The sequence below is a fragment of the Lathamus discolor genome, chromosome 3 (assembly GCF_037157495.1).
Source record: "Lathamus discolor isolate bLatDis1 chromosome 3, bLatDis1.hap1, whole genome shotgun sequence".
Classification (NCBI taxonomy): Eukaryota; Metazoa; Chordata; class Aves; order Psittaciformes; family Psittacidae; genus Lathamus; species Lathamus discolor.
This window is the reverse complement of record NC_088886.1, coordinates 97,525,618-97,538,621: the sequence shown is the minus strand read 5'-3', so window position 1 is coordinate 97,538,621 and position 13,004 is coordinate 97,525,618. Positions and strand designations below refer to the sequence as shown.

The 13,004-nt window shown below is 40.7% G+C and overlaps 1 protein-coding gene across 2 annotated transcripts in view; it reads right to left on the bottom strand.

The window, feature by feature from the left end:
- Positions 1-12,689, bottom strand: part of RET (ret proto-oncogene) — a 96,030-nt gene extending 83,341 nt beyond the window's left edge. The window contains exons 1-2 of one of the 2 annotated variants that reach the window (XM_065670745.1): positions 12,632-12,689; positions 12,150-12,506 (exon numbers count right to left, since the gene is read on the bottom strand). In XM_065670745.1, coding sequence (XP_065526817.1) covers positions 12,150-12,201 — 52 coding nt within the window. In that variant the 5' untranslated portion in view covers positions 12,202-12,506; positions 12,632-12,689. Of the gene's footprint in view, positions 1-12,149; positions 12,596-12,631 lie in introns of those variants that run through there. The other variant, XM_065670744.1, reaches the window with a different exon arrangement.
- Positions 12,690-13,004: the final 315 nt, after the last annotated feature.

Below are 13,004 nucleotides of genomic sequence, written 5' to 3'. Positions count from 1 at the left end.
GGCTTTAACAAAAAAGGTACTTGCAGCTCTCTGCACAAAAAGTTCAACACTGTTAACAGTTTAGGCAGTATGCGTCATGATACAGGGCCAGGCTGGATGGGGTTTTAAGCAACCTGATACAGGGGAAGGTGTCCCTGCCTGTGGCAGGTGGGCTGGAACTAGATGATCCCCAAGGTCCCTTCCAACCCAAACCATTCTATGATTCTATCTGCATCTAAGTTGCTAAAAGAGGGTGTCTTGTAAAAAGAGAAAGATGAGGTGCTCCACAATTTCTCCAAGTCAACTCTGTGACAATAATGCTTCTTCCTATCTTTCTAATTAATGAAAGAAGAATTAAGCCTCAAGGTTTTAATTCGATTGTGAGATTAATGGTATTTACAAACTATTCAAAAGCTAGAGGTGTAAAAAACAAAACACCATACAAAATCACATGTCTAAAAAAATCACAGGTGCTGTAACAGCACCTGCACTCTTTATCAGGACATTTGGAAAGGTAATCACGTAGCCCAGTGCAATTTCATTTTCAGCAGAAGCTCCACACATTTGTGGATTTCTGTCCAAATGCCAGAAAAGGTGACAAGGTAACAATTCTCCTTTAAATCAAGACTAACTCGGACTGAATTCAGTCCTTAGACAGGAGGAATAATAACCTCTCTTTTCTTCATAGTGATTTCCTGTCTCTATCTTGCATTCAGAATGGGATACAACTTATTGTTATATTATGCTGGCACGTAGAGGGTGAACAAAAATCTCAGAATGAGAAATAGAATAGCATTATAGGATTGCACCATATTCCCCCATAGCTTTATTTTGTAAAACACCTTATCAGTTCCTTCAGTGAGACCACTACTGGCAACCAACAGCAGTTAAGTAGCTCATGTCCCAAACCCATTTTTAAATTAAGCACATTTAAACCCTTTTTTATTTGAAAATGATGTGAAATACAATGAATGCATTATTGCAGTGAAACAGAACCAAGAATGGAAAAAACACAAGCTGTAGTTCTTCAAAGAATAAAATCTAGCAAAGCACTGCATTGATAAAGGGGAAAACTAGGTGAGAGTTCTCAGCAGCAGAAGTCAAAGACAGATAAGCAGTCCTGGTAATTGCAATTTAGGATTCAGGGTGGAAAATATTGACAACAGAGTTTTAATCCCAGTGCTGGTTTTTTTCCCCCATGGTCTTTCTGCTGTCATTAAAATCTCATTTAACACGACCTGCCTACCAAAGCATAAATCCAGTTTAACTCTTAAGAAAATGGATTCTCAAATCCTGTGTCTACTTCAACACAGCGGTAATATTCCACAAATATTATCACTCCAATGCATTTCCTTCTCTGTCTGAAGACAATAGAATTCTCTCTATTCTTCTGGGTGACTGGGTTAGTCCATACACATACCAGTTTTTTCAAAGCCCTCACTGGAAATGTTCAGTGCTAATGCGAGGTCCTCAACTCATTGCCTGTGATTTGAGAACACTGAGCATGGTATTAGAACTTGATTTTCAAAAATACAAAGACCACCACAGATCAAATACATCCCCGAGGATATTCTGGAAACCAGAAACTCCAGAAACTTGTCTTGACATCAAAAGCATCTAGCTCCTGTCTATTCAGCTGTTAACGATTAAGAATATAAGCATTTTTATATTGATTCTCAAATCCCATTGACCACAAACTCAAGTTATCATGATCTCTTAGAGTCCTGATTGATCAAACACCAGGCATTAACTTCATCAGACATACAAAGGCTGCACTGGTTCTATTTTTTACACTTTAAGCATAAAACTGTAAGATGAAGTTACCAGCAGAGGTCATGTAACTCACTCAAGGTAGGACCCGTTACACATTACCACATCAATGCATTGCTGTCTCACCTGTTCTTAAGATACTCCCAGTAACAAAAATCCTCCAGTGTATACAGACAACTGATTCCTGTGGCTGCCTGTTACCAAAACACTTCCTGAATTTTACTTGCTACAACCCCCATATCTTGTTTCCACCATTAGTCCATTTTCAGCATTACATCCATCTTCATAATACTTCTGCATGAACTGAAAAATTTTAACTGCTTTCTCTGTTCTCATTTTCGTCAGTAAATATTACCAGTTGTTTCTATTTTTCTTCAAAAACAGCATTTCTTAAACTTCTTGTTATTATCCATCACGTTCCAAGAAGTATGAAGGCCAAAATGCACCATTCAAAACTGGATAGTGCCAGTCATCATCAAGAAATAGGCTACTGAGCCAGATGGAGTTTTAGCGTGACTCCATGTGGTAATTCTGACATTATCATCACCATCACCAGGAAGAAAAAAAAAAAAAAAATATTGGCAGAGGGATTTTTTTAGCAACAGAACATTTTCTAAAATAAGTCCTTGTCACCAGTCTCCTTATTACACTGACACTACTATATTCAAGCTAAGCTGAGTTTGTGATTACCAACATAAATACTTAAATAACATGCCTTTTTCCTTACTGTCTCCTAGAAGTCATGTTGTGGACACACAGACTCTGAGAGGCTAAAGTAGAGTCTTGTATAGATTCTTCTAATTTGCTTTCTGATATTCAGTTACTTAGGATGTCTAGGCTGTGATGCTGAGATTTCCTGTGTAGAGACAAAGGACAGAAGCTTTTCAATAAAGGGAAAGATTCCCACCTAACTGCATGACACCAGGAAATAAAGCTTTAATAAAGTATTGGAAACATTATGAAAATATAAATAACAATAACGCCTGTGGCAGACAGATTAAAAAAAAACGGGGGGGCGGGGAAGGGGAGGCAAACAGTAAAACCTTGGGCTTTCTATTCTTACCTGTTTTCTTTAGCCATTTATCACCCTGAAACTTTTGGTCCAATTTTACTTTTAAATTTTATTAAAGTTTAAGAATAGAAAGAGTTAAATAAAGACCCTTTCCCCAGCAGTAACAGGCTTCCTTAAATGCCTGAATATTACAAGAAAAAATAATTTATAAATATTTCTGATTTTCATAGAGGGGATACGCATGATCTGTCACAGTGTCTTAAGATGAACCTGCCTGTTGTTGAATTTACAGAAATGGTTTTAAATGCTTGGGTTGTTTTCTCTGTCTTGTTTTAAGATATAATAAGGATATGGAAAATGTATGTTATAAACTCTTAGTATCCAAAAAGTCCTTAGCAAAACAATTTAGGACAACTCTTCTGATCTTCACAAAGGCAAAAGTTTATCAAAGCAATAAAACAGTTTAAAATGCTTTCTCATTTGGAGGATGTCAGCAATACTCAATTGAAATGTGCAATAAAATTTATATTGCAGCCATACTGTTCCCCCCTCATCAGTTTAAAACCTGATGTTCAAACTCAAAATTTAAACACTCTCATCACTTTTTCGTTTCATAGCTGGGATTGTGATGAGCCACTCTAGAGAAATCATTTTCCTCGGTCCTTTTTATTTCAACAACATCCACAGGTTCAACTAGAGAAGCCTCTATCCTGAATTGCTCAAAAGCAGTAACAGGCACTCATAATTTCTTAACATTTGTTTCTGTATTTCTTTCCACAGGCACTTTGGCTATCAAAATACAAAGTACCCCACAGTAATTCACAGTTAAAAAAGCAGCACAAGTGACCCAAGGCAGCGGAGCACCAGAAACTGCTGTCATATGCCTGCAGTTTAAGGAAACAACAGGCCTACAGAAAGATTTAAAGGCAGATCTTACCTGGTCTAACTCAGGAAAGTTAGTTACACTATTAAGAAGGCTACTCAGTAAAACTATCTAAATAAATAAATGCACATACACACACACATAGGACTTTGTCCATGCTGTCAGTGAGAAGTATCTCAAATGTTTATCTTAGTCACATTGAGAAACTGATCAGGAGCACTGTATCTAACTCCAAGATGAAAAGGTAGGCCAAAAATATCCAAATTTGCTCTAAACACACTAGCCTACATACTGTAAACTAAGACAACACAGAGCTCAGTGCAAGCTAGCCTCACCTACACTCCTGAGTAACAACATAAGCTGCTTCCAAACTGCCAGGGTCATTTGTGTTCTGCAGGCAGCAGCAGAAGTTTGAGATCTTACACTTGTAATGTGTTGCTTGCACAAGAGTAAAACCTGCATTTCATGATAATTCTTAGTCTAGGTACATGACAGGAAAGGGAATTTTACATCAAAGGGTAGCAAAGAAATCTGGCACCTGAATATACTGCCAGTTTTAACTTTAAGAAATTCTGTGCAGTTCTTTATAGGGCTTTTATTCAGCAGTCCCAGACTAAAATGCTTTGTTGATATGGGTTAAACCTAAGCATACACCAAGTACTTCAGAGATGTGAGAAGGCTCTGTTAAAGTGCTTTACAAAATGATGTTCTTCATACTGGCACTGCCAGTGAAGCACTTTGTTGTTGTTAATAATAAGCATTGGATACTTCCCCAAAGGTCCTGTCAGAACTTTCCAGTTATCACACTGCAATTTCATAGGATGGTATCAAAACAGTCGATGCCCTTTTCCCAAATCTACTCTCATTCCCCTACTCCCAGTTTGAATTTTTAATATTTTTTTCCCCTGGAAAATAAACTACTACTTTTCCTAATAAAATAAAACTTTAAGCCTTCTCCCAGTGAAGAGTTTTGAATCCTCTCCTTTCCTTCTCGCTGTTACTTAGATTTCATGAACAGCACCCTTTTGTCTTACAGTCTTGCAGACCACAGAACAATGTCAATATAACTTAGAAATATTTTCATACAGCTTGCCAGTGTCTGGTTTTAGTCTTTGCAAAACAAAGCCTGATTGCAGCCCTCGAGTACATGCACATTTCAAACCCTCTCCCTACTTTGAGATGAATGATCGTCATAAATGTACATATTAATCACTCTATACTGGTTATTCCAAATAGACATAACTCATTTAATACATATATTTCAAAAAATCAGATGTTTAAAGCCATAGATGACTGTTATGAACTAAATTTCAGTAAGCCATAGTTTCTCTTCAGCTTTCTGTTCTGTTTGATTCATATTAATCCAAATTCTTTCTCCCCTCAACCTTGCTGCACAAAACAGCAGGAACATGGGTCATCCTTATCTTCTTCCCAAACACAGAGGAGCAACACAAAGAGCTACTTTCAACCTCGTAGGTAATTTCTGAGGAACACAGTGGTAGGAGGTAAACCTAGAGAATCAAACCTAATCAAATCAAATCTCACCAATGTTTTGTAAACCATTCATATTTCTTACATCTTCATTTCTATTTGCACAGAAATAACTTCCAATGTCTACTTTTAGGTAACAGAACATGGAAGGCCACCTTACCAACAAAGGCAAAAAACTCCACAAACAAATCAGTGTAGAAGTATCCTCTTAAAAAGAGTCAAAGGGACCAATCTGAAAGTCTCAAATATTGATGCAGGAATGGTGTGGTAAAGGACTACTCACAATTATTTACCTACTCTTTACAAAACCAGAGAAATGTCTCTGTGTCTTTAAGCCACTGGGAGATTTAAGATACAACCCCAAGTCAGTTCTGGAATTGCACCGACAGGACTACTGGATACCTGCTTTAATTCAGTAGCAAAACCAGTCTTTAAGGGACTTCAGAGTTATGTGACATTCTGGTCTACTGATGTCCACATGAGTTTTGCCATTTTGCACATGAAAGAACAGATAATGGAACTGTCAATGTAAGAAAACTTGGTGTCTCTGAATAAGGAAAAAAACCTTGATTTAATTTCATTATCCGAGATTGAAGTTTATGTCATTTAGAAGAAAGCCATAATGGACACTAAAAAAACCCACCCATTACAGCAACACAAGCAACTTTGTTTTATCAGTTAAATATAATGTTTAATTAGTTTTCTAAATGCATACACTGAAAAGCCATTAGGCAGCCATTAGGAGTAATATATCCATTTTCTTTTTTACAATCACCTGATTTAATTAGCCAAATATCTAAAGTAATTCAGTCAAACAACATTTTTGGCACTAGTATCCCCTTCAAGTTTCCAATTCCTTGTTTTGACTGTGATGACTCTAATTTTCCCTTAAGCTCTGAAGTGCTGATGATCATCTTTATCTGGGAAGGTTTACAGAACATCTCTTTTAGGTAAAAATGCAAAAGGTATGTTTATGGTCCCATTTCAAGATACAGAAATCTGAAACTATTGAGCTTTTTTTATGAAGCAATCTTTAAGAAAATCAGGTTTGTGTTCTCCTCATGTGGGACAAAGAGACAAAACACCTGAAGAACAAGATGGCTGTAGGTACTTCTTCACTAAAAAAGATGAGCTCCAAAAGGAGCAAAATCCATCTGGCTGTTCACACCTCAGCTGACTCACTGTTTTATTAACACAAACTTTCTCCATAAACTTATTAACAAGCATCTTATCTATATGAAAACTTGTCAAAAGGCTTCACCAAAAATATTGTGGAAGTGGCCAATGAATATCACTGATGAAAGAAAAGATACCATTGTAGAGATAAAGCTTCTGAACAGATTTTATTCTATAGCAACCTACTACTTCTCTGATACTGTTTTTTTTTTTACTGATGCATCACCACTCCAGAAATTCTGAAAAGTGTTTTCCAGTGTATTGTCCCCGCTTTGTGTCACCTCTATTATGCCCCAGTATGGGGTTATATGATGGGCAATCAACAGTGCATGTGGCGTGCAAAGCAGAATGTTAGTGATGGTGCTATTTTACAGAAAACTAAAAGTGTGAGACAACAAGCAAATCTGTAGTGCAGCTGTTAACTGAACTTGAATCCTGATCTAACCAATCTGATATGCAAACCTCAAATCTATCCTTCTCCTAACAAATAATTGCTTTATTTATCCTTGCCATGCTTTAGTTGTCTGCTCACCAAAATGTGTTAAAAAGAAAACCCAAACATCTGGAGAAAAAGCAATCCCGAAGTTTCTTTTAAATAATTTGGTGAATTTTTAAGGTGTGCTTCTGTCAAATCAAACCAAAGTAGAAAGCAAGAGCTAAGAACAGATTGGACACCATGAACATGCCTCAATCTTGATGGAGCACGCTCTTAACATACACCTTTGTCATGCAGGAAATCACCATCTGTGTTCAAGTAAGTTTCGCAACCTTACAAATGCCAGCACCCAATAAGCAGTGTCTAGCAATTTGTTACATTTCAAAACCAAGAGACAATTCCAGTCAGTCACCAGCTGGCACCACTTTTGGTTCTGCCGGAGAGCTGAAGGATGCTGACTTATGAATAAAGCAAACCCTCTCCTCACCGCAGACAGACTCTAAGTGACCTTTACACAAAAAGGCTCTCTAGATCTCCGAGCAGCATGGACTGTTTCCAACCCGCGGTATATTTGTGTTTGCTATTATATTTGCATTACAGGGGAGAGAGCGGCCCAGAAGGAGGGGAAGCTATGAATTCTTGTTTACTGTCTGTCCCCTTTAAATACGCAGTAAACATAAATCAGTACAGTTGCTAGACAAGGTACTGAGGAGAGAGCTACTATTTAACTTCCCTCAAAACAGTTACCTCCATTCAAAAAAGACTAGAATTAGTACTCGCCTTGCTACCAGGCTCAGCAGTGGTGCCAAGAATGTGAGTACAGCAACAAGCGAATGAATCCTTTCCCTCCTGCCAGGGGCCAAAGTGGAGGAGAAACTGGGATTGACAAAATACACATTCTGTCACCCCTTGTATCTGAGGCCTTAGTAAAAATTAAATAAATAAAAAAAAAATAAAAAAAAAGTGTAATATTACATGCAGATAGAAAACTGAACGTGGGCATGCTACTCAATGTGCATCTTGTATTCAGATGCTGAACCAATGCTGTCATACAAACTGACTGCTTCTGTTAATACTACAAGAAATCTTGTCTGTTAATCACAGCCTAAAGAATAAAGGTTTTAGCATTAAAATGCTGGGGTTTTGTAATGTTCATATTAATTTCCTTTGTGCTGTCTTTATGATAGCAACAGAACCCATGAATGAAGCCAAAGACCAAGACGCCAGCAAACTGACTGGCGGAACTAATCAAGCCAATACTGCACAGTGACCTGACACACACCCTGAGAAGACAGGCAGACAGGCAAATGCAGCACCTGAGCGACAGACAGTACAGCAACAAGAAGGAAATTAAATATACACAAATATGGATCATATTAAAATGAGTTAAAAAGCCCAAAACAGTACAGTGATTTTTGTGAAATGATAAATGCTGCAGGTTGTGAACTTCAGTGCCAAATTTCATTTGTGGAGGAATTGGAAGGTGAAGGACCTGGGAATAGGAGTAAAGTGAGGAGATAGAATCAGCCTAGAAGGCCACAGAGGACCCAGGCACCTTCCCTGGAAGTGAGCAGGGGTGCTGGGATGAACCCCGCAGTCAGTCCTGCATGGGTGAGGCAGCAGTTTCATGGTCCATGCAGACATAAGCAGGTGATGGGAGCGAGAGGAAGCACTGGCACCACCAGCGGGCTGTGAGGTGCCTGGGGAAGAGCCAGCACATAAGATGCTGAACCTCTGGGCAGAGGAAAAAAAAAAAAAACTAGAAAAGAACCAAAGTGTCATAAATAACACTTTTTTTTTCTGCCAAAAAGAACAGTGAGGTTTGAAATATGGCTCTTAGACCTTGTCCAAATAAGACACGCAAGATCTAAGGAAACGCCTCTCACGTTCCTCCACAGATTATCTTTGTGCTAGTCCCACAGTCAGGGCAAACAAAGTAGAATCAGAATCACATATTGCCTGACCAGATCACTGCCAAAATGACAGGCACGCAAATTTATGTCTGTCTTTTTAACACCGTCCCTGACTCAAGGCAGTGGTCTGTGCTCCACCGTTTGATCTGATAAGCACTGTTTTATTTATCTAAAGATTGCACAAGCAATCCTTTTTTGTTTTGGTTTGGATTTTTGTTTGTTTGCAGGGTTTTTTGGGTTTGTTTTTGGTTTTGTTTTAAGAATCACTTAGGTGTCTTTTCCTATGGAAAACATCCGTTTTCTATTATGAAATACAAATATTACACTAAACAGCTAAACTTTGGGGAGAAGAATGTCAATATTTGCACAGTTGGTTTCTAAAGTCTGTCCTTGATCTGGATGCTTAAATTGAGCCAGGAGTTCTTGCAAATCGTAACCAGTCAAAATAAAATATTAACAGTAACCCTAGCAGTATGAGAATTGATCCCAAACAGTGCTTAAATGAGTATCAGAATATGTTCATGAGTAGTTTCATATCATAATCAATAAAAAAGTTTGAGTAACCTGTATTCAAAAGCACATTTGTTGAAGTAGCATCTCTATTATTGCAATGTAGATGCAGGTTTCCCTTCCAATTTTACAACACATGCATAGCATAATGCTTCAAACTTCGTTTTATCCACTGAAGATACACTAGCTCTTCAGAAGTATTCCCTTTAATAATAAAAATTACTTTCCAGACAAGACAATCCTACCAAGTCTTTCCCACAGGCACTTTTTTCTACACTTAACAAGGTCCTTCTCTTATATCAATGGGCTTTCAGAAATGAATCAAAACTCCAGTGCCAAACAGTCATGCAGCGCAACCTGCTAGTAAACACCCTGAAGCGTACAACTGACAAGATGTAAAACTTCTGAAAAATACATGTGCACACTGCAGAATAAAAACCTGGTTTTCTTTGAATTGATACTGATGACAGAAGTCTTAATTTGAGAAGAAACATTCCTTTCATTTCCCCTATTCCTAGGCTGCTGCACGTTAATACCAGTGCACGTAGGAGAGTCACATGTAGCTTATGGTGCAAAAGCAGCAGGCTGCAACCTTTCTGTTTCAGAACAAATGGTCCAGTGTGCTTTTTGAAGCCCACCAATACAAAAGAACCATATCTAATCCTTTCAACTAACAGCATGCTCACAAGACTGATTAATCCAGCTCTCTTCGTAAAACGCAATCCTGTTCCAAGTTAGAGGAATCCTTTGGGTTAGTTGTGAGCACAAACACAGTAGTTTTAAGAACTATTGCAATTTTAAGCTTTCCAACACCCCCCCCCCCCGCCCCAAGTTAGATAAGCCCAAGATGTACCAATAGGAGAGGAATGCAACGACATCACCGCATGTTAACTTTGGGTAGGAATCCTCTATGACAAGGTCTTGTCCAGCTAAGAGAGATTCCTTCACAACACCTGGCAAAAGCACAACAGAGTTACCATTAATGAATCTCTGGCTCTCCCCTAGGATGGAGCCTACTGAAGTTTCGTTGTGTTCCTCCTCCTCCTGCCAGGGGACTGCAGCATCACACATAAGGTAGCTCTGCTTCTGAACTGGAACTCTAAGCATACAGGGATTTTGCTGATAGCTCCAAGATATGACAACTCATCTTACCCCCGTTGTCAACTCAGCTTTTATTAGATAAATAGGAATTAGTGTCACACACCTCAACAATGTGAAACAGTGCTTCTCCAGCAACAGACACCCATACGACATTGCTAATATGCTAGACTTCTTGAAATAACTATGAATACAATTACCGCAAAGTGTGATCGTAAATGTATACAAGTTCTCTTCCCCATAGTTTTAGTGAAAAGAGGAATCCAAGCATTAAACCTCACCAAAGCTGAGCATGTAGCCAAAATTAGTATTTGCAATTATAAGCAAGCAGTATTAAGAAAAAGAAAGTCTAGCTGAGAATCTTTTCTATTCAAATAAATTAAACTCCTATAATATTCCTCCAAGGTATGGACAGATCCAAGAGTTAACAACTTATGGTCATATTTAGTAATAAAGTCTTTTAAACTGATTTGCAACTGCTTAGGTCTGATACTTACAGGAAAAAAGGCTTCGATATCTGTCTGGAGTGGGCAGAACACAAAGACAACTCCCTTTCCTGCCTGTGACTTATAGAGTGAAATTCATCTAAAGTTATGCAACTAAACATAAAGTCAAACGACAGTCCAACTAAAAGGGAAACAATGAAGAAAATCAAGCAAACAAATATATAAGAGAGCAGCTCGACAGTTCCAAGCACCAGCAAGTTCAGTGCATACAATATTCTGGGGCATCACAGCATGAATAGAAGTTCATCCGTCCACCTTAAGTGGAAATCATTTTCAAGCAAATGCGTATGAATCATTTTCACTAATGAAAACATACCCCTCAAACTGAACAACTTAGGTAAATTACATTTCTCCTAATTCTGCCAAAAACATTTAAGAAAATGGATTTGCCAAAGATAAAAGCAAAGCAGGCGGGATAGATCATCCATTAGCAACACAAGTATGGCTAATTCTTCCTGACAGTGAAACGACTTGCGATAAAATCCATTCCATTTTTTAAATAAATTTAGACATAGTATGTCCCACACATCCAGTGCTTGGGTACCACTGAATTTTTATGAAGGTCAGGCCTTAACAATAATATGCTAGGAAGAGAAGGAATAAGGGCAGTTTGAAGCATTCTAGAATACAAAGGAAAAAGTGAAATAAAGAGGCTTTATAATCTCTGCTAGTTACAGAAAGTAGTTTAAGATGGTGTGAACTCAAAACAATGAATTTGAAACAATAACGAGAAAGACCAAGAAGCATATTTTACGGAGAATCACAAGTACAGAATTAATACTGCCCTTCACTCTCTGTCGTACCAATTAGTGAACTACTGGGCCGGTTTGGGGTTTGTGTTTTCACAAATGCATATTTGATGCGCAAGGTTACACTGCATTCTCTAGCATGCAACTTTGATTTGTTCATGTAAACATCAGAAATGTATTGGCAAACAAAGCCATATGGAAGAAAAGAGATATAATGGATTTTCTGTTTGCTTTTAGTAACTTAACATCTGTGGGATAGCATCATCTAAGTTAGTATCCAATAACTTTTCATATTTTGGTCATTTTCATTTACCAATCCAAACCCCATTTACTTTGATGATACAAAAAGCGCTGGGAGCGGGGCAGCAGAGAAGGCATAATGTTTTAGAAACTTAAAATAGGAATACACTTGAATATTATTCTTCTTCACATCATAAATTTAAAGTACAAGTAAACTCACATCTGTTCTAACTTAGCCTTGGAGATTAAAAACCAAAGAGAAAGTATTAGGGTTATTTATATCTTGTTTGTATTTTGGGTAAGATTTTCGGAGCCGGCCCGGGCGCCGGTGGCATCGGTCACCTCAGCCCCAAAGCTTCCCGCAGGGCCGGCTCAGCGGTACTTACCCCCGCAGAGGAGGACGAGGAGGAAGCCCGCCGTCCGCCCCGCGGAGGGCATCTTCCCTGCGACAGGACTCCCGCGGCGCGGCCCCGCCTCGGCGGCCGGCTCTCCGGGCAGCACCGGGCGGGCTGCGGACCGGTCTCAGCGGGCTCTCAGTCGGGCCGGCCCATGGCCCGGGGCGGCAGCAGCGGCCGCGGGGGGACGCGCCGAGCCAGGCAGGGACGGGACGGACCGCGCCGGGGTGCCTGTTCGGGATGCCTCTCCGCCGGCTCCTTCCGTCGGCCCTCCTGGCTCCCGACCCGCTGCCACCGGCCGGGAAAAAGCGCCCTTGTCCCCTCAGCAGTGCCGGCGCCTCTCGGGCTCTGCGGGGAGAAGCCGAAGTCACGGACGAAGCCCCTCGCCGCGCCTCGCCTGCAGCCGAGCCCCCCGCGCTGCCCGGGCGGCGGCACCGCCCGGCTCGGGCCAGCCCCCAGCCCCTCCTCCGCACCCGGACGAGGCCGCCGGTCCGCGCTCCCTGGGCCGCTCGGGGCCGCCCCGCACTTGCCGCCCCGCCCGGCGGGCAGCCCCCCGACCTGCCCCCCACACGCCGCGCGCCCGCCCGCGGAGCCGCCGCCGAGGCGAGCGGAGGGGGCGCGGCTGCGGCTCCGCCCCGAGCATCCCCTCGGCCAAGGTGCGGGCTCCGGTGCACCGGCCCCCAGCTCCGCAGGGGGGAGCGGGCAGCGAGCGCGATGGGGCTGGGGGGGAAGGAAGACAGGCGAGCCGCGCAAACACACCAGGTGCGAGACAAAGCAGGGACAGGCGCTGCGGCACCAGGATGCATCCGAGTGGCCGCCTCCCCGCCCCAAACACATTAAACGTGT